This window comes from Pseudophryne corroboree, chromosome 10 (assembly GCF_028390025.1).
Source record: "Pseudophryne corroboree isolate aPseCor3 chromosome 10, aPseCor3.hap2, whole genome shotgun sequence".
NCBI lineage: Eukaryota > Metazoa > Chordata > Amphibia > Anura > Myobatrachidae > Pseudophryne > Pseudophryne corroboree.
The window spans coordinates 210271113-210293111 of record NC_086453.1 but is presented as its reverse complement, the minus strand read 5'-3'; the positions used below and the strand labels follow the sequence as shown (position 1 = coordinate 210293111).

Below are 21999 nucleotides of genomic sequence, written 5' to 3'. Positions count from 1 at the left end.
GCCAGTGCACACCAGAACCAAAATTCTTTCTTAAAGTGCCCATGTCTCCTGCGGAGCCCGTCTATCCCCATGGTCCTTACGGAGTCCCCAGCATCCACTACGGACTACGAGAAATAGATTTACCGGTAAGTAAAATCTTATTTACTCTGTTAATTTATTATTTCTTTTTTGAGCACTTTTTATAAGTGTTTTTATAGTGTGGACTTTCTGGGACTTGAACGTTTATCCAGTAGTTAAGGAAACGGATAATTAAACATTGTTATATAATCTCCGGCTGTCTGAGTACCGCATATGGAACGCAAATAAAGTGACTTCCGCCTATTTGGAACACACGGCCATCTTACTTCTAGCTGTAGCGCTGTGAGACATGCGCACAAAGGATTGGTGCCGATTAGCGGAATTTGAACTGATACAGGTGTTTTGTATTATGCAAGCATAAAAGGAGTAGTCAGCAGAGCCTGGATCACGCTTCTGACGAAGGACGCAAGTCTGAAACACGTTAAGCATGGCTCTGATTCCCCGTGTCTGGCACCGCTGCTTGTTGGTGTTTTGGACGGTTTCCAGTGTTCGGACCTGCAAACCTTATCCTGTCCTTTATTACATCTTGGACACCATAGGACCCAGCCAGCTGCTGTTCAGCCACTGTGGGACGTTGTATGCTGTGTTTTATCGTTTTGTATTGTAAGTGCAATTTATATTAAATGTGTTTTATTTAAGACACTCTGCACTATCTGTATGTTCTCTTATTCCCGGTTTATATGCTGCTCAGGAAAGCTCCTGCATTAATCAGGTGTACCATCTGGAACGAATTTGCAGCCACAGTGGAATTACTACATGCTTTAATTATATCCACCTTCTTTGTAAGTATAAATCCGGAATAAAAGTGTGTCACGTGTGCGAACTTGTTGCACTATTTCTTGTTCTTTTTTCTCCGATCTATGTGAACGAGGAATCTATGTGTTGAAGGACTATTACTCATCTGGGATTTCAAGATCCCATTTATTTAGGTGATATATTTCTGCTACCTGTTTTTTTCACTTGTGTTAACCTACGCACAGACTGTAAAAAAAAATTAGATGGTGAGTGAGTTGCGAACGGATTTGCAGGTGACCGGCATTAGCAAAGCTTTTTGCACAGTGTACGCAGACTTGCGCGGGGTGTATTTTCAGTTTGTCTGGGCGGCGACTATCTGATCGCAAACCTCTGCAAATTTGCAGAGGTGCGATCAGGTCTGAATTAGGCCCTGAATTAGGGAATATAGTGTAACGTTTCACAGGTACCAGCTGATTAATGTCTATTGGTATGTACACATCTTTGCAGTATATAGTGCCCTATTATAAGACACTTTCCTGTTCGACATCTTCTTAGTGGAGTTTAGGGATGCCATCGATGGTGGAGATCCAATCACTCTATCATAGATGGCAGACTGGGAGCTGATGTGTTTTTTTTTTTACTTGTTGGAGTCGGGGGAACAGAGCTCTGCCCAACCCACGGAGGCCTGCTAAGACCTGCCCCCTCCCCGGAGCTGAATGGCTCACCATGCCCTCCAGCAGTGGTAGCCATCAAGGGGTGCTAAACAGTTGATGGTTTCATGCCATCAGTGGTGATCATTGATGTCGACCATGAATAGTTAGCACACTGATGGCCATCCTGTAGTAACACATCCCTTGTATGGGCCTGATTCAGAGGTGAATGCAAAGCCGCTAGGGAAACAATATTTTGCTGCATGTGCCGCAGTGGATTGGAGGCGGCGGCCTCAGTGAGGACTTGGACGTAGTGTGATTGACAGACAGGGAGCTAGTTAAATGCAGGCATGTCGCAACTGTGTCGGGGGCATGTTTTTAGCCTGTGACGGAATCTCCATACACAGTCAAAATGGCCCCAGTGCCTTAGTTCAGACAGACATTCTAAGCGACCATAAGGTTGTTCAGATGCTTGATGGAGTGACCGATATGCTTTGTCATTTGCATATTTTTGCAAGTCATCTGCATATGGAAACCCTCGCATCCTAAAGTAGAATCTTCCAAGGATTTTTCTCAGTATACAGAAGAAGGCAATACAGGTTGAGTCTCCCTTATCCAAAATGCTTGGGACCAGAGGTATTTTGGATATGGGATTTTTCCGTATTTTGGAATAACCGCATACCATAATCAGATATCATGGTGATGGGGCCTAAATCTAAGCACAGAATGCATTTATGTTACATATACACCTTATACACAGCCTGAAGGTAATTTCAACCAATATTTTTTATAACTTTGTGCATTAAACAAAGTGTATCTACATTCACACAATTCATTTATGTTTCATATACACATTATACACACAGCCTGAAGGTCATTTAATACAATATTTTTAATAATTCTGTGTATTAAACAAAGTTTGTGTACATTGAGCCATCAAAAAACAAAGGTTTCACTATCTCATTCTAACTAAAAAAAGTCTGTATTTTCGGAATATTCCGTATTTCGGAATATTTGGATATGGGATACTCAACCTGTATATAGACTTCCATTAGCAATTAAGAAAGAAATGGAGCGCAGCATTTCCGGTAGTAATCTATGAATGTAGTAATCTAATTTTCTCCTGCGGAGGATTTCAGCTACCAGGTAGAGGGGCACATAGGAAGATCTATTGGCCTCTCTACCTGCTCTGGCTTACTGTACTTGATGCAAGTAGTGGCTGTGGACCTTATTAATCACACTTTCATCTGAAGGGCCGGGAAGTAGGTATTGGTGGTGGTTAGGGGCAGTAGGCTGATGTTCTGTCTAGGTTGCTGAGAGACCTTGCACCTGTCCTGACCGTGAGTTTGCAAATAGTGTTTCATTACTTTCTGCAATGATTTTGACGTAACTCCTAATTTGGTGCAATTTGTGTAAGAGTAAAACAGATTTACGCATAGTTTGATGGCATTGGCAAGGTTCTTCAGGTCCATACGGATCTGTTACATTCCTGTCTCTGTACCAGCTGTCTGAAAACAAAGGTTGTCATCATGTCCATGCCTTGCCGAACACACATTAATACATAAACGCAGGGTTGTATATTGAGCTGGATGGCCTGTTTTAGGTGAGCAGACACAGGTTTAGTCCTCTGATACGGAGTAAGAATTTAATAAGGCACCAATTGTTTTATTATTTATACCACTTTCAGACAGAAAAGTCTGAAAGTCCCAGCAATTACCTGGCATTTTAGTCCTGGCAATTACCTGGCATTTCAATGCTGGGTCTTTTTGTCGGGACCTTCCTTTTATTCCGGTGGCGCTGGGTGTGTGCTGGCATACTCTCTCTCTGTCTCTCCAAATGGCCTTATTGGGGGACTGTCTCCATATAGATATATCCCTGAGTATGTGGGGGTGTCGGTACGTGTGTGTCGGCATGTCTGAAGCGGAAGGCTCATCTAAGGAGGAGGTGGAGCAGATGATTGTGGTGTCTCCGTCGGCAATGCCGACACCTGATTGGTTGGATATGTGGAATGTTTTAAATGCAAATGTGTCTTTATTACATAAGATATTGGACAAAGCAGAGTCCAGGGATAAAACAGGGAGTCAATCCATGGCTTTGACTGTGTCACAGGGCCCTTGAGGGTCTCAGAAACGTCAGCTGTCCCAAGTAGCAGACACTGATACCGACACGGATTCTGACTCCAGTGTCGACTACGATGATGCGAGGTTACACCCAAGGGTGGCCAAAAGTATTCATTATATGATTATTGCAATAAAAGATGTTTTGCATATCACAGATGACCCCTCTGTCCCTGACACGAGGGTATGCATGTTTAAGGAAAAGAAACCTGAGGTAACCTTTCCCCCATCTCATGAGCTGAATGAGTTATTTGAAAAAGCTTGGGAAACTCCAGACAAGAAACTGCAGATTCCCAAGAGAATTCTTATGGCGTATCCTTTCCGGGCACAGGACAGGTTACGGTGGGAATTCTCACCCAAGGTGGACAAGGCTTTAACGCGCTTGTCCAAAAAGGTGGCGCTACCGTCTCCAGACACGGCAGCCCTCAAGGATCCTGCTGATCGCAGACAGGAGACTACCTTAAAATCAATTTATACACATACGGGTGCCTTGCTCAGACCGGCAATAGCGTCAGCTTGGGTGTGTAGCGCGGTAGCAGCTTGGGCAGATACCTTGTCAGCCAATATTGATATCCTACCATTTTATTGACCTTAGGTCACATTAAAGACGTAGTCTTATATATGAGAGTGTCATGACTGTTGTTTTGTGAACCCGGTGTTAGTGAAGTCTGTGCGGGCAACTGGAGGACTATGTGAATATTAGGCTGGTCTGTAGGAATCAGTCTGAAGAAGGAGCGATGACTGTGGCTATAACTCTAGTACGAGGCTGAAGAACCCTGCGGCTGCGATGGTAGAATACTGCGGCTGTGGTTTTCAGTTGAGACTGGAATACTGCGACTGCAACTGTGCCTTTAAGTTGAGACTGTGGAATACTGTACTGTGCCTTTAAGATGAAACACTGCAGCTGTGTCTTTAAGTTGAGACTGTGGAATACTGTACTGTGCTTTAAGATGAAACACTGCAACTGTGCCTTTAAGTTGAGACTCGTGGAAATACTGGATATCAATGGCAACACAAATGTAATCCAAACTGGGTAACAAAGGAACAGAGTTTTTACAGGAACTAAACTACAAGGGTTACCTTTAGGGAGCTCAGCTTCAAAGCTCACACAGAGCTGTGTGTGACACGAGGAACTGGCAGAGTTTCCAACTCCAGCCTTCAGACTTATACTTCCTGGTCCTTGGTGATTGGTGAGCAGTGTCAGGTGATTCAGAGCTGGCACAGGATTGGACAGCTCTGGGTCAGGTGAACAGTCACTGTCATGTGAGTACTCTAGACTAGGCTGTGAAGTGGAGCGAGGCCTAGCAGGCCGAGAGAACACTGAAGACTGAACTTCTGCAAACAAACAGAGGATGCTGGCTTTTAGGCCTAAACTTCAGATTGCTGAATTCAGACTCACACCAAAGATTAATCACAGGTAGAGCTCGTTAACTATTACCTTCCAGGCAGAGAACTCAGGACTCAGGAAACTCATGGTGCTGACAAGCTGTTTATCTCAGTGAGCAAAACGGCACATGATCCAGGACAGATGGCAGGGGTAAGTCACCAAATACGAGAACTACAGTCAGGATCGTGACAGTTCCCCCCTCTTCAAGGGTGGACTCCGAACACCCATCTTTGGTCTTAGAGGAACTTGATGAATAACTTGTACACAAAGATTCAGGAAAGTGGAAACCAGAGGGTCCAGAAACAAAACTTAAGCTGGATTCTTCAGAAGTCTTCCTGATCTTCATCTTCTGAACAGGTAGACCATCCATCATTGACAAAACTGGAATTTCCTTAATCTGAAAGGACTGAGGAATAAACTGTAGAAGGTTCCTTTCCTAGATTAGTAGTACGAGAGGATTGTGCTTTTGAAGCTAGCACTCCACTGAGGCTTAAATTAATTCTTGTTCTATAACGAGGACTTTTCATACAGAGACCTGTAGTGTTTTTTGGTAATTCTGGAACCTCTTCATGCGTTAAAGCATAACAGGAACGAACGGGACCTCCCAGGAAAGGAGTAGCATCATAAACTGGATCAAATTCAGAGTCTGAGTCCAAGTCTATTGGAAGATACCAGTTTTCTTTGGGAGTAACTACATCCGTTTTGTAAGCTGCATTAACAAGTTCAGAACAACACAAGGAACTTGGAGTGGAATCAATGGAAACATAACCAACTCTTAAATCAACAGTCTGTTGTCTTTGTACTGTTTTCCAATTCTTGGCATTCCTGAAATTCCTAATGTATTGGTTCATCAAGGCATTATCTTGCTCAGAAAGCGATGGGTCAGAAAACGGAGCATCGGCTGAATGTTCTGAAGACTGAGTGGAGGATGAAATTGGACTCAAGGAAACGGATGCCACTGAAACAACATTAGACTGAGGTACACATTCAGACATTAGGTCAATAGCCTTGGTATTTTTCTTGACTTTAGATGCTACAGCAGAATTATCCCAACATCGAGGAGATGAGGTATTAGAATTCCCCGCGGAAGCTGTGGACTCCAGTGCTGGAAGACAAGGAAACAGAATCAGAGACAGACTGAAGTCTAATTTTAGAAATAGATGGTGCAAGTCCTTTACTGGGACCAACTGACAAAAGTTCTTTACTCGGACCAATGCTTGGAATCGGTTTGAGTCCAGATGAGCTTGAACTGACTAAAACTGGAGAAATCTTGGGCTGGACAAGTAGGACCGGATTGGATCCGAGGATACTTGAATTGGCTGGAACCAAAGGAGACTGACCAGGCTTGTCCTGGAGTATTACTGGACCAGCTGGAACCGGGACGGGCTGACCAGGCTGGTCCTGGAGTATTGCTGGACCGGCAGGAGCCGGGACGGGCTGACCAGGTAGAGCCTGGAGTATTGCTGGACCGGTTGGAACCGGGATGGACTGACCAGGTGGAGCCTGGAGTATTGCTGGACCGGCTGGAACCAGGACGGACTGACCAGGCTGGGCCTGGAGTATTGCCGTAGGAGACGGATTCCGGCTGGACCCGGAGTGAGTAGAATCCCAGTGTTCAGATGGTCCATCCTGGACCTGAACCATGCTGAATGCCAACATGGTGGTGCTCTCAGAAGACGGCAAACAGGAGTTCATAACTATCTGTAGCACAAAGATTCCTATCTGGAAACTTGACTCTGGATACTTCCCTTGGGGCTGAAACTGTGGTGACCCCTCCTGGGGTTGACGAATCAGACACCTCTCTCAGGGTTGCTATCTCCAGCACCCCTCCTGGGGTTGACAGATCAGACACTCCTTCCTGAGTAGAAGACTCATATGCCCCTACTAGAGCCTGAACACTGGATAACCATCCTTGGGCTGGACACTCTGAAGAACCCCCTCCTGGGGCTGGACACTCTGAAGAACCCCCTCCTGGGGCTGGACACTCTGAAGAACCCCCTCCTGGGGCTGGACACTCTGAAGAACCCCCTCCTTGGGCTGTAGACACGGACGCCCCTCCTTGGGCTGTAGACACTGACGCCCCTCCTTGGGCTGTAGACACTGACGCCCCTCCTTGGGCTGTAGACACTGACGCCCCTCGTTGGGCTGTAGACACTGACGCCCCTCGTTGGGCTGTAGACACTGACGCCCCTCGTTGGGCTGTAGACACTGACGCCCCTCGTTGGGCTGTAGACACTGACACCCCTCGTTGGGCTGTAGACACGGACGCCCCTCCTTGGGCTGTAGACACGGACGCCCCTCCTTGGGCTGTAGACACGGACGCCCCTCCTTGGGCTGTAGACACGGACTCCTCTCCTTGGGCTGTAGACACGGACTCCTCTGTGACTCTAAATGGCTTGAACATTCTTCTCTGGACAACCGACTTGGGATAAGGTCTTCTAATCACCAGACCCTAGTCATAAATTTGAGTCTCTTTCAGAGTAGCCTTCTTGATACCCCCGTCAGCAGTAGCAGGATCGGCTACTGTGGATGACTTGTAGACATGGGCACTATGATACTGAGATTTGTCACCATTCCCTGGCTTGCGAAGAATGCAGTCTTTAACAAAATGACCGGAATTTCCACAGTAAAGACAGAGGTGTAGCTCCCTACGCCGCTGACGTTCAGCTTCAGAGAGCTTGGGCCGTGAATAGCTCTCATGAAAAACTTTTCCTTGCACAGAGGAAGAGACTCAATTAACTGGATGGGACAAAACAGGATCAACAACATTGGTAGTATTCCTGAAGAAATCAGGCATCACAGAAAGAATACTAGACAAAAGTTCTTGTAACTGTAATAACATCTGGTAGAAAATCTGCAGTTGGTCAGGAGTCTTAGTGCAGAAGGTCAGAGAATCTCTGGAGAACAAATTCCGCTGCAGACACTGTGCCAATTGATGCTGAGTCGACTCCAAACCCTCCAAGCGTCCTGGAATATTGCTTAGGAGGTCCTGCGTCAGACAAACACTTTCGTCCGGGTCCATGGGGCCAGTTCCTACTGTCATGACTGTGGTTTTGTGAACCCGGTGTTAGTGAAGTCTGTGCGGGCAACTGGAGGACTATGTGAATATTAGGCTGGTCTGTAGGAATCAGTGAGAAGAAGGAGCAATCCCTGACCGGGGATCGAACCCGGGCCTCAGCAGAGGAAGCCGTATCCTGACCACTGGATCACCAGGGACTTTGATAGCAGGATGATGAATGTATAGGTGAGACTGTACTGGATATAGTGTTACAGGAGTAGGTGCTTATGTACTCAAGGTTACTGGCAAGATAGTAAGACGGACTGGTTACTGGTGAGACTGGGATGCAACTGTAATGCAGGCTGGGACCGGATATAACTGGAAACGCAACTGAAAGTAGAGCGATGACTGTGGCTATAACTCTAGTACGAGGCTGAAGAACCCTGCGGCTGCGATGGTAGAATACTGCAGCTGTGGTTTTCAGTTGAGACTGGAATACTGCGACTGCGCCTTTAAGTTGGGACTGTGGAATACTGTACTGTGCCTTTAAGATGAAACACTGCAGCTGTGTCTTTAAGTTGAGACTGTGGAATACTGTACTGTGCCTTTAAGATGAAACACTGCAACTGTGTCTTTAAGTTGAGACTGTGGAATACTGTACTGTGCCTTTAAGATGAAACACTGCAACTGTGCCTTTAAGTTGAGACTGTGGAATACTGTACCTTGCCTTTAAGATGAAACACTGCAACTGTGCCTTTAAGATGAAACACTGCAACTGTGCCTTTAAGTTGAGACTCGTGGAAATACTGGATATCAATGCAACACAAATGTAATCCAAACTGGGTAACAAAGGAACAGAGTTTTTACAGGAACTAAAGTACAAGGGTTACCTTTAGGGAGCTCAGCTTCAAAGCTCACACAGAGCTGTGTGTGACACGAGGAACTGGCAGAGTTTCCAACTCCAGCCTTCAGATTTATACTTCCTGGTCCTTGGTGATTGGTAAGCAGTGTCAGGTGATTCAGAGCTGGCACAGGATTGGACAGCTCTGGGTCAGGTGAACAGTCACTGTCATGTGAGTACTCTAGACTAGGCTGTGAAGTGGAGCGAGGCCTAGCAGGCCGAGAGAACACTGAAGCCTGAACTTCTGCAAACAAACAGAGGATGCTGGCTTTTAGGCCTAAACTTCAGATTGCTGAATTCAGACTCACACCAAAGATTAATCACAGGTAGAGCTCGTTAACTATTACCTTCCAGGCAGAGAACTCAGGACTCAGGAAACTCATGGTGCTGACAAGCTGTTTATCTCAGTGAGCAAAACGGCACAGGATCCAGGACAGATGGCAGGGGTAAGTCACCAAATACGAGAACTACAGTCAGGATCGTGACAGAGAGATGCTCAGAGAGACGTCGGGCTGCTAGGTTCGAGAGCCAACGCCATGGCGATTTCTGCTAGTCGAGCTCTGTGGACCCGCCAATGGACGGGTGATGCCGTCTCAAAGAGGCATATGGAAGTTTTGCCTTACAAGGGTGAGGTTTTATTTGGGGAAGGTCTCGCGGATCTGGTTTCCACAGCTGCCGCTGGTAAATCTACTTTTTTACCTTGTGTTCTCCCACAGCAAAAGAAAACACCACAATATCATATGCAGTCCTTTCGGTCGCATAAGTCTAGAAGAGGTCGGGGCCCTTCCTTCCTCGCCAGAGGTAAGGGTAGAGGGAAAAGAATGCCTGCTACTGCTAGTTCCCAGGAACAGAAGTCATCCCCGGCTTCTACTAAATCCATTGCATGACGCTGGGGCTCCACTGAGGAAGTCCGCGCTGGTGAGGGCACGTCTTCAACTCTTCAGCCACGTCTGGGTTCAGTCAGACGTGGATCCTTGGGCAATGGAAATTGTATCCCAAGGCTACAAGCTGGAGTTCGAAGACGTGCCTCCTCGCCGGTTTTTCAAGTCGGCTTTACAAGTATAGCATAGGACGCCAGGCCTATTAGTACGCTGCAGTGACTAGTATATGAAGTGGCTAGTTATCAAGTGGCAGCTCAAAACAACAGCAGTGTTATACCTGTGTGTCATTAGTTACATCTTCAACTGATATTCAAAATTGACTCCTGTCTCTCCTTCTCATCAACAGGTGATTATTGCAGACCATTGCTCCTTTTTTAGTAAAGATCTACTTGGTATTTATTGCAGACCATTGCTCCTTTTTTAGTAAAGATCTACTTGGTAATTATTGCAGACCATTGCTCCTTTTTTAGTAAAGATCTACTTGGTAATTATTGCAGACCATTGCTCCTTTTTTAGTAAAGATCTACTTGAAGGACTGCATTACAACCAAAAAACACTGGAACTTTATGTGGCCTCTCCTCGCCTCAAACATGAGAACACCAAGACCAGGCTTACCACCTCTCTGGCTGAGAACATCAAGTCTGCTCCTGGGCCTTACCATCAAGATGAACAGGGAACTGTGGGGGCACAGCACCAGGACCATGCTCAGCAGGGACATCCCCATTGCTTCTGAGTATGCCCCCCACATTCTCCTACCCACCCGTACTAAGATCTGATCAAAATGTTATCCCAATCCTACTTCTACCACTAGTTACCTGCTATTGTGTCTTTTTTTCTCTCTCTTCATTGCTCGCTTCCACCCCACCATGTGTTTTTCCTGTAATGTTTACCTCCACTGATTGCACACCTTTCCATTGTGCCCTACATGCAGGGTACATCATACTACTACATAAGCATCAGTCTTCCCATATATGAACTTGGCCCTTTTATGGCTCACCTCCCACAGTGTAACCTTCAAAGTGCGCCCATCATGGCTGCCCCATATGGTACACTTGTGGATGGGATGAAAAATACATAGGCCTGATGGTTTTGATGGAACCCTACTCTGAACTGTAGGGCTCTGAAATCACCCCCATTTTGTGTCATCTCTTCTAGGGGTGGACTATTCCACCCTGGGTAATCCTACGCTGAGCGCCCAAGCTGGCTGCCGCACCTGGTACCTTGTGAGGGTGGAATACACAACCCTTGGAAGTTATTACCAAAATGCCTACACCAATCCTGCATTATGCTTTCTGTGTGCTTAAGGTTTTCTTTTATGTCTGTGTTGCTTGTCTATTGTTGTATTACTCAAATCCTCTGTACCATGTGCATTGTTTTTGATATCTGTAAAGCGCCTTGAGTCCTGTTGGAGAAAGAGCGCTATATAAATAAAATTATTATTATTATTATTATTATTATTGTTATTACAAGCTTCTTCCCCAGAAAGGGAGATAGTTTTAGCTGCAATTCAAAAACTGTGTCAACAACAAGTGGTTGTCGAGGTTCCCCTAGTTCAACAGGGGAAGGGGTACTATTCAAACCTATTTGTGGTTCCGAAACCGGATGGCTCGGTCAGACCCATTCTAAATGTAAAATCCCCAAACCTATACTTGAATAAGTTCAAATTCAAGATGGAATCGCTCTGGGCAGTTATCTCCAGCCTGGAAGGGGGGGATTTTATGGTGTCAATAGACATAAAGGATGCATACCTTCATGTCCCCATATATCACCCTCATCAGGCGTACCTGAGATTCGCTGTACAAGACTGTCATTACCAGTTTCTGACGTTGCCGTTTGGGCTTTCCACGGGGTTCCTGTCTGTAGACAGATAGTTAAAAGATAGACAGTCATTAGTTAGACACTATATGGTCGACAGTCAAAAGTCAGACAGGGTCAAAAGTCAGACAAGGTCAAAAGTCAGACAAGGTCAAAAGTCAGACAGTCAAAAGTCAGACAGGGTCAAAAGTCAGACGCAAAAAAAAGTTTGATTTTTCTGTTTTTTGCAACTTTTGCCTCATTTACTATCCATGTCACACAAACTATTACCTTTTAGTAAAGTTGTGAGCGAAGCGGAGCGGAATGAGACACCGAGCCCGAAGCGTGGCGAGCGGACAAATTTCACCAATTTTGGGTTAAAAATGTTTAAAAACACAAAAGAAAATATTTTTTGTGTGTCTGACTTATGACACTGTCTGACTTTTGACTGTCTGACTTTTGACTGTCTGACTTTTGACTGTCTGACTTTTGACCCTTTCTGACTTTTGACTGTCTGACATTTGACTGTCTGACTTTTGACCCTGTCTGACTTTTGACCCTGTCTGACTTTTAACTGTCGACCATATAGTGTCTAACTAATGACTGTCTATCTTTTAACTATCTGTGAGCTATACCACACCCCTTTCCACGGCCTGAGGATTTTTACCAAAGTAATGGCGGAAATGATGGTGCTCCTGTGCAGACAAGGAGTCGCAATTATCCCGTACTTGGACGATCTCCTGATAAAAGCGAGATCGAGAGATCAATTGTAGAAAAGCGTGTCGCTCTCCCTGAGAGTGCTGCAGCAGCATGGCTGGATTCTAAATCTACCAAAGTCACAGTTGATTCCTACGACTCTGCTATCTTTCTTTGGCATGATTCTGGACACGGAACTAAAGAGGGTTTTTCTCCCAATGGAAAAAGCCCAGGAACTCCAGAATATGGTCAGAGACCTGTTAAAACCGAAAAGAGTGTCAGTCCATCAATGCACTCGAGTACTGGGAAAACTGGTGGCGACCTACGAGGCCATACCCTTCGGCAGGTTCCATGCGAGGACGTTTCAGTGGGACCTTCTGGACAAGTGATCGGGGTCCCATCTACAAATACATCGAAAAATAAGCCTGTCCCCCAGGGCCAGGGTGTCTCTCCTGTGGTGGCTGCAGAGTGCTCACCTTCTCGAGGGTCGCAGGTACGGCATTCAAGACTGGGTTCTGGTGACCACGGACGCGAGCCTCCGAGGATGGGGAGCAGTCACACAAGGAAGAAATTTTCAGGGACTATGGTCAAGCCAGGAGGCTTGTCTACACATCAACGTACTGGAATTGAGGGCCATATACAACGGCCTACGACAAGCGGAGAATATTCTTCACGACCTACCGGTTCTGATTCAATCAGACGTCACAGCTGTGGCTCATGTAAACCGCCAAGGCGGGACAAGGAGCAGAGTGGCAATGGCGGAAGCCACCAGGAGTCTTCGCTGGGTGGAAAATCACGTAAGCGCTCTGTCAGCGGTCTTCATTCCGGGAGTGGACAACTGGGAAGCAGATTTCCTCAGCAGGCACGATCTCCATCCAGGAGAGTGGGGACTTCATCAGGAAGTTTTTGCAGAGATAACAAGTCAGTGGGGACATCCACAAATAGACATGATGGCGTCACGCCTCAACAAGAAGCTTCGGAGGTATTGTGCCAGGTCAAGGGACCCTCAGGCAGTAGCGGTGGACGCCCTGGTGACACCATGGGTGTATCAGTCGGTCTATGTGTGAATCATAAGACGAAAAAGAGTGAGACAATACTCATTGTACCTGATTGGCCTCGAAGGGCCTGGTATTCAGATCTTCAGGAAATGCTCAAAGAAGATCCGTGGCCTCTTCCTCTCAGGGAAGACCTGTTGCAGCAGGGGCCCTGCGTGTTCCAAGACTTACAGCGGTTACGTTTGACGGCATGGCGGTTGAACACCAAATCCTAGCGGGGAAGGGTATTCCGGAGGAAGTTATCCCTACTCTGATTAAGGCTAGGAAGGAGGTGACGGCGAAACATTATCACAGCATCTGGAGGAAGTATGTATCTTGGGGTGAAGTCAAGGATGTTCCTACTGAGGATTTCCATCTGGGCCGTTTTCTCCACTTTCTACAGACAGGAGTGGATATGGGCCTAACGTTAGGCTCCATTAAGGTACATATTTCGTCCCTATCAATTTTCTTTCAGAAGTAATTGGCTTCTCTCCCAGAAGTCCAGACTTTTGTAAAGGGAGTTCTGCATATCCAGCCTCCTTTTGTGCCCCCAGTGGCACCATGGGACCTTAACGTGGTGTTACAGTTCCTAAAATCTCACTGGTTTGAGCCTCTTCAAACAGTTGAATTAAAATTTCACACTTGGAAGGTGGTCATGTTGTTGGCCTTGGCATCTGCAAGGCGGGTGTCCGAATTGGCGGCTTTGTCTCACAAGAGCCCCTATCTGATTTTCCATGTGGATAGAACAGAATTGAGGACTCGTCCTCAATTTTTGCCCAAGGTGGTTTCATCTTTTCATATGAACCAACTTACTGTGGTGCCTGTTGCTACGGGTGACTTGGAGGATTCCAAGTCCCTTGATGTAGTCAGGGCCTTAAAAATTTATGTAGCCAGGACGGCTCAGCTTAGGAAAACAGAGGCACTGTTTGCCCTGTATGCAGCCAACAAGGTTGGCGCTCCTGCTTCTAAACAGACTATTGCTCGCTGGATCTGTAATACGATTCAGCAGGCTCATTCTACGGCTGGATTGCCGTTACCAAATTCGGTAAAGGCCCATTCCAATAGGAAGGTGAGCTCTTCTTGGGCGGCTGCCCGAGGCGTCCCGGCATTGCAGCTTTGCCGAGCGGCGACTTGGTCGGGGTCAAACACTTTTGCTAAATTCTACAAGTTTGATACCTTAGCTGAGGAGGAACTCATGTTTGCTCAATCGGTGCTGCAGATCATCCGCACTCTCCCGCCCGGTCTGGAGCTTTGGTATAATCCCCATGGTCCTTACGGAGTCCCCAGCATCCTCTAGGACGTAAGAGAAAATAAGATTTTAAACCTACCGGTAAATCTTTTTCTCCTAGTCCGTAGAGGATGCTGGGCGCCCGTCCCAGTGCAGACGAAGTTCTGCAAGACTTGTATATAGTTATTGCTTACATAAGGGTTATGTTACAGTTTTGATCAGTCTCTGGCTGATGCTGTTTTTGTTTCATACTGTTAACTGGTTCGTATGTTCCAAGTTGTACGGTGTGGATGGTGTGGGCTGGTATGTATCTTGCCCTTGGATTAACAAAAATCCTTTCCTCCTACTGTCCGTCTCCTCTGGGCACAGTTCTCATAACTGAGGTCTGGAGGAGGGGCATAGAGGGAGGAGCCAGTGCACACCCATTCTAAAGTCTTTAGAGTGCCCATGTCTCCTGCGGAGCCCGTCTATACACCATGGTCCTTACGGAGTCCCCAGCATCCTCTACGGACTAGGAGAAAAAGATTTACCGGTAGGTTTAAAATCTTATTTTCTGTCTGAAAGGGGTATTATACATCCATTTATATGCTTTTAACTGTATTTAAAAAGAGGATTTACAGGGTTCAGAGTTGGTCGTAGACTTTGCAGCACAGGGCAAGGCTGTCCAGCATGTGTAGCTCAGCTCCGCTCCGCGATGCGATCATATTGAATAGAAGTAGTCCCCTGCCTATGCAGCATGGCTACATATGCAGGTGGTCCGGTGTTATGTTTGCACTCTCAGGAAATTTCATTGGGCAGCCCCGAAAATGGCAATGACATGCCCGCATTTCCTGCTCCCCTCCCCCAGCGGCATGTCGCCGCCCGAAGCGCCCGATACCTGTCAATCACCATGTAATTACATCCTTCGGGATGCGATCACATGGTGAATGCTTCCGCTGCATTGAGCTCTGAATAAGGCCCAATTTTTTTATGCCAATGGATTCAAGATATTAAAGCCTTAATGTCCTGAAAATAGACTTTGGTGAATATAGGTAGTTGCATTATTTTTACATTTGGAAATTTGTAAAGCCATTTTACATTATGGGCATATCAAACATACGCGCTAAAATGTCATAATAAAAACACCACAATAAAGAGAGTTTCCTGTTGAAACAAAGGGGGTCATTCAGATGTGATCACTGCTGTGCGTATTCGCACAACGGGCGATTAGGTCATAACAGCACATGCGTATGCACCGCAATGCACACGAGCGTTGGACAACAACAACAGGTATCGCCGGTCACCGACGGGATGGTGCAAAAAATCAGTTTATACGGGCGTTCGCAAGGTGATTGACAGGAGAAGGCCGTTTGTGGGTGGCAACTGAGTGCTTATAGGGAGTGTTCGGAAAAACGCAGGCATTCCCAAGTATTTTCAGGGAGGTTGTCCGGCCCTGATCAGCCTGATTCAATTGCACTGGAAGAGTAAGTTGTGGGCTGCGCACAGACTACACAGACAGAATTTTAGCAGCTCGGCGTACACATAGCGTCGCACACTTGCACAGCTGAAATACTCTCCAATTGTAGTTGGCGACTATCTGAACACAGAACAGCAATAAACATTGCCCAGCGACCGGATGTGAATGACCTCCAATGTTTGTAGTGATGATATTTAGTAGACCTATATGTAGCTCTAAACATGCTTATCTTTTCGCTGTCCAGTTTAAGTGCACTGGGTTTAATTCAGATCAGCAGCAGGATGTAATGGTGTCCGAGATCGCCGGAGGTGCTGGATGTCAACCGAACTCGGACGTTTTTTTTAAAGGGGCAATCACTTACTGGCATGGTTTTGCGTTGTAATTGTTTTCACTTAAAAAAACAAACAAACATCTGAGATAGTTCAGCATTCCGCACCTCCGGCGATCTCGGACTCTATTCCATCCCGCCAGTGGTTGGAGTAACTATCGCTGCTACTTCCTTGGAAGCATCAGTGATTGCTCTGTATGTAAATGCAGCAAGAAGGCGTCTACTTGTTGCCGTAGTGATCTGAGCATCGGATCACTGCTACACCTTTGGGCGGCTTGTGGTACCCATGGGGTCGCGCAGACAGTCTGTCGCAGATCCTCATAAGAGGCAAGGAACTCTCAGTCCAGTAACGGAGATCCTGGCCTCTTCCCTGCCCCCAAATAGCATCAGACTATCAATCAATGACAGTCTGGTGCTATATTGTCAGATAAATAATCAGCGCTAAATGGTCATAAATGAGATGAGTAGGTCAGTAATTATAAACATTTAATTCATAATAAAATTCAATAAAATTCAATTCATTTATGACCATTTAGCGCTGATTATTTATCTGTTTGTATTATTGTGCGAGGTCTGACCAACCTCTTTATCTAGCTGCTGTGTTGAACCTCCCCAATCAGCGCCTGGAGAGAATTACCTTAGGGTAATTTTTTCTCTTTTGGTGCTATATTGTGCCCTGTGTTTCAAGTCGCAAACATCGGTACTTCGTGCATCAAGGCGCAGATCCTTCAGGATCTGAATTAGCACCACAGGTATCCAATAAGAGCAAAAGTGAACATGATTTTAGCTTTTTCATTGTCATATTTACTATATCCCATTGTGTGTTTCATTCTATCCTTTAGCTTCTGTAAGCAGTATATCAGTAGATATGGAAGATTATATTACTCCGGAAAGTCCACAAGATGATTTGGAAACAATGTCTTTTTCGGAAGATGCAAAGCTACCAGATTACCTCTGGGAGCAAGAAGAAAACACAAAAGGTATTTATTATTGCATTTTCTACCCTTGATAATTGTATTCCTCAGATGGTGAGTCTCTAACCCCAGCTTATCGACTACATATTCCCTTACCCTGGCTAAAAAATGGGTTAATTGAAAAGTCAGACATCTGTAGTTAACGGCAGCTGGACTTCATCAGGCGGCAGTAGCCTAGACCTGTGCCTGCAGTGTTACAAAGTGCACCTGTCACCTACAAGTAATACTGGTAGACATCATGTGAGCACAAATCAGTATATTGTTATGTACAGAACATCATAACTAATAGTGACAAAGTTACATAATGATGTCACAGGTTTCTTGTAATTTGATAAACTGCATTTGTCCTGAAATTTATCTCTGTTCACGAAGTGACTGCTGTTGTGTCTAGATGGCATATATTGTTTCTCAGAATTTCTACAATACATCTCTGCTGACTGCATGATATTATATGTTTGGGCATCCCACCAGCTTCCATTTACTGAGCTCAAGTGTGTACACCTCCTGTTCAGGCTATAGCTGTGCTAGTGCCCATTCCCTGCAGCCATTATATTGGACTATACTAGATACCTGCCTCCGGTACCCTGCTCACCGGGGCTCTGTCTCCTGGCTGTTGGGCGCAGATGCAGGTTACAATCCCAAAGAACTAATTACTTGCCTCATGGGGGAGACAAGCAATATGTGCCAGTGCCCATTGGTCACATCAAGCAATGTATGACTGAGTTAGGCAGATCAGGGTGTCCTCTGCTGCTTGGAGTAAAAATAACAATTTATTGTCAAATACTAACTCAAGGCGAGTGCGTTCAACCACCCAAGTAACTGAGAGTGCGTATATGGGAGTGCGACTTATAAATATGTGTATTTATAATGAAATATGCGCAGTACTGTATACAATGGGGTCGATGAGGAAAGTAATGAAGTCCAAACGTAATGGTGATAAAATGTTCAGGAAACGGTCCAATATATAAACCACTGTCTTCACCTCCATTGTGAACATGTATCAATCAAAAAACAAAAAAACAACAAACCACGTTGCGGTGTTTCATCACACAGTAATAAGGAGTCACATATAGGGATGTAAAGGTAGAATAGGTGTAATCTTTCTATAATATGCGAATGGGCGTAAGAATAAAGGGGACAAGTCCTCCAAAATACATTGGAGATCTGGGGCATGTACAGTGCAAAAAATTCTCCTCCTTCTGTTAGATGATCCACAGCAGCTTACAAAGCACACAGTGGCGGAACTAGCGAGCGGTGGGCCCAGGTGCGACAAAATACTTAGCCCCCCCCATCCCATCCAAGTCCACCCCCTCACCCCTGGAGAGGATCTGGTACTGCTCAGGGCCAGAGAAATGGATACCTAGCAACAGTGCCGTAACTAGACATTTTAGCACTGTGCGCAAGAAATGGCATCGGAGCCCCACCCCTGCATGCAAAACAGGGGCAGTGCGCGCCGTTGGTGCGCGCAAAAATACATAGTGGCGTGGCTTCGTGGGGAAGGGGTGTGGCCACAAAATAATACCAATTCATAAAACGGTGCACAGTAGTTTCCATTATTCAAATTACGCCGCACAGTAGCACCACTACACCAGGTAGAGATCCTTTTACACCTTACGGCGGACAGATTCCTCTTTTTACACATTACGGCAGACAGCTTCCCCTTTTTACACATTACAGCAGACAGCGTACACTTTTTACACATAACGGCAGACAGCGTGCCCTTGTTAAACATAGCGGCAGACAGCGTACATTTTTTACACATAACGGCAGACAGCGTGCCCTTTTTACACATAACGGCAGACAACGTCCCCTTTTTACACATTACGGCAGACAGCGTGCCCTTGTTACACATTACGGCAGACAGCGTCCCCCTTTTTACACATAACGGCAGGCAGATTCCCCCTTTTTACACATTGCGGCAGACAGCGTCCCCTTTTTACACATCACGGCAGACAGCGTCCCCTTTTTACACATCAAGGCAGACAGATTCCCCCTTTTTCTCTATCGTCCTAGTGGATGCTGGGGTTCCTGAAAGGACCATGGGGAATAGCGGCTCCGCAGGAGACAGGGCACAAAAGTAAAGCTTTCCGATCAGGTGGTGTGCACTGGCTCCTCCCCCTATGACCCTCCTCCAAGCCAGTTAGATTTTTGTGCCCGGCCGAGAAGGGTGCAATCTAGGTGGCTCTCCTAAAGAGCTGCTTAGAAAAGTTTAGCTTAGGTTTTTTATTTTACAGTGAGTCCTGCTGGCAACAGGATCACTGCAACGAGGGACTTAGGGGAGAAGAAGTGAACTCACCTGCGTGCAGGATGGATTGGCTTCTTGGCTACTGGACATCAGCTCCAGAGGGACGATCACAGGTACAGCCTGGATGGTCACCGGAGCCTTGCCGCCGGCCCCCTTGCAGATGCTGAAGTAAGAAGAGGTCCAGAATCGGCGGCAGAAGACTCCTCAGTCTTCTAAAGGTAGCGCACAGCACTGCAGCTGTGCGCCATTTTCCTCTCAGCACACTTCACACGGCAGTCACTGAGGGTGCAGGGCGCTGGGAGGGGGGCGCCCTGGGAGGCAAATGAATACCTATTTTGGCTAAAAATACCTCACATATAGCCTCCGGAGGCTATATGGAGATATTTAACCCCTGCCAGAATCCGTTAAGAGCGGGAGACGAGGCCGCCGAAAAAGGGGCGGGGCCTATCTCCTCAGCACACAGCGCCATTTTCCCTCACAGAAAGGCTGGAGGGAAGGCTCCCAGACTCTCCCCTGCACTGCACTACAGAAACAGGGTTAAAACAGAGAGGGGGGGGCACTAATTTGGCGTTAGAAATATATAAAAAAGATGCTATAAGGGAAAACACTTATATAAGGTTGTCCCTATATAATTATAGCGTTTTTGGTGTGTGCTGGCAAACTCTCCCTCTGTCTCTCCAAAGGGCTAGTGGGTCCTGTCCTCTATCAGAGCATTCCCTGTGTGTGTGCTGTGTGTCGGTACGTGTGTGTCGACATGTAGGAGGACGATGTTGGTGAGGAGGCGGAGCAATTGCCTGTAATGGTGATGTCACTCTCTAGGGAGTCGACACCGGAATGGATGGCTTATTTAGGGAATTACGTGATAATGTCAACACGCTGCAAGGTCGGTTGACGACATGAGACGGCCGACAAACAATTAGTACCGGTCCAGACGTCTCAAAAACACCGTCAGGGGTTTTAAAACGCCCGTTTACTTTAGTCGGTCGACACAGACACAGACAGGGACACTGAGTCCAGTGTCGACGGTGAATAAACAAACGTATTCCTTATTAGGGCCACACGTTAAAGGCAATGAAGGAGGTGTTACATATTTCTGATACTACAAGTACCACAAAAGAGGGTATTATGTGGGATGTGAAAAAACTACCATAGTTTTTCCTGAATCAGATAAATTAAATAAAGTGTGTGATGATGCGTGGGTTCCCCCCGATAGAAAATTATGGGCGGTATACCCTTTCCCGCCAGAAGTTAGGGCGAGTTGGGAAACACCCCTTAGGGTGGATAAGGCGCTCACACGCTTATCAAAACAAGTGGCGGTACCGTCTATAGATAGGGCCGTCCTCAAGGACCAGCTGACAGGAGGCTGGAAAATATCATAAAAAGTATATACACACATACTGGTGTTATACTGCGACCAGCGATCGCCTCAGCCTGGATGTGCAGAGCTGGGGTGGCTTGGTCGGATTCCCTGACTAAAAATATTGATACCCTTGACAGGGACAGTATTTTATTGACTATAGAGCATTTAAAGGATGCATTTCTATATATGCGAGATGCACAGAGGGATATTTGCACTCTGGCATCAAGAGTAAATGCGATGTCCATAACTGCCAGAAGATGTTATGGACACGACAGTGGTCAGGTGATGCAGATTCCAAACGGCACAAAGTTGTATTGCCGTATAAAGGAAGAGGAGTTATTTGGGGTCGGTCCATCGGACCTGGTGGCCACGGCAACTGCTGGAAAATCCACCGTTTTTACCCTAGGTCACATCTCTGCAGAAAAAGACACCGTCTTTTCAGCCTCAGTCCTTTCGTCCCTATAAGATCATATCTGCCCAGGGATAGAGGAAAGGGAAGAAGACTGCAGCAGGCAGCCCATTCCCAGGAACAGAAGCGTTCCACCGCTTCTGACAAGTCTCAGCATGGCGCTGAGACCGTACAGGACCCCTGGATCCTACAAGTAGTATCCCAGGGGTACAGATTGGAATGTCGAGACGTTTCCCCTTCGCAGGCTCCTGAAGTCTGCTTTACCAAGGTCTCCCTCCGACAAGGAGGCAGTATGGGAAAAAATTCACAAGCTGTATTCCCAGCAGGTGATAATTAAATTACCCCTCCTACTACAAGAAAAGGGGTATTATTCCACACTATATTGTGGTACTGAAGCCAGAAGGCTAGGTGAGACTTATTCTAAAAAAATTTTTGAACACTTACAAAGGTTCAAATCAAGATGGAGTCACTCAGAGCAGTGATAACGAACCAGGAAGAAGGGGACTATATAGTGTCCCGGGACATCAGGGATGCTTACCTCTATGTCCCAAATTTGCCCTTCTCACTAAGGGTACCTCAGGTTCGTGGTGCAGAACTGTCACTATCAGTTTCAGACGCTGCCGTTTGGATTGTCCACGGCACCCCGGGTCTTTACCAAGGTAATGGCCGAAATGATGATTCTTCTTCGAAGAAAAGGCGTCTTAATTATCCCTTACTTGGACGATCTC

General features: G+C 46.3%; 1 protein-coding gene across 1 annotated transcript in view; it reads left to right on the top strand.

The window, feature by feature from the left end:
• CFAP74 (cilia and flagella associated protein 74) overlaps positions 1-21999 on the top strand; it is a 741155-nt gene that overhangs the window by 9821 nt on the left and 709335 nt on the right. The window contains exon 2 of the mRNA XM_063943052.1: positions 17126-17263. Within this exon, the coding sequence (XP_063799122.1) occupies positions 17126-17263 (138 nt within the window). The remainder of the gene's footprint in view (positions 1-17125; positions 17264-21999) is intronic.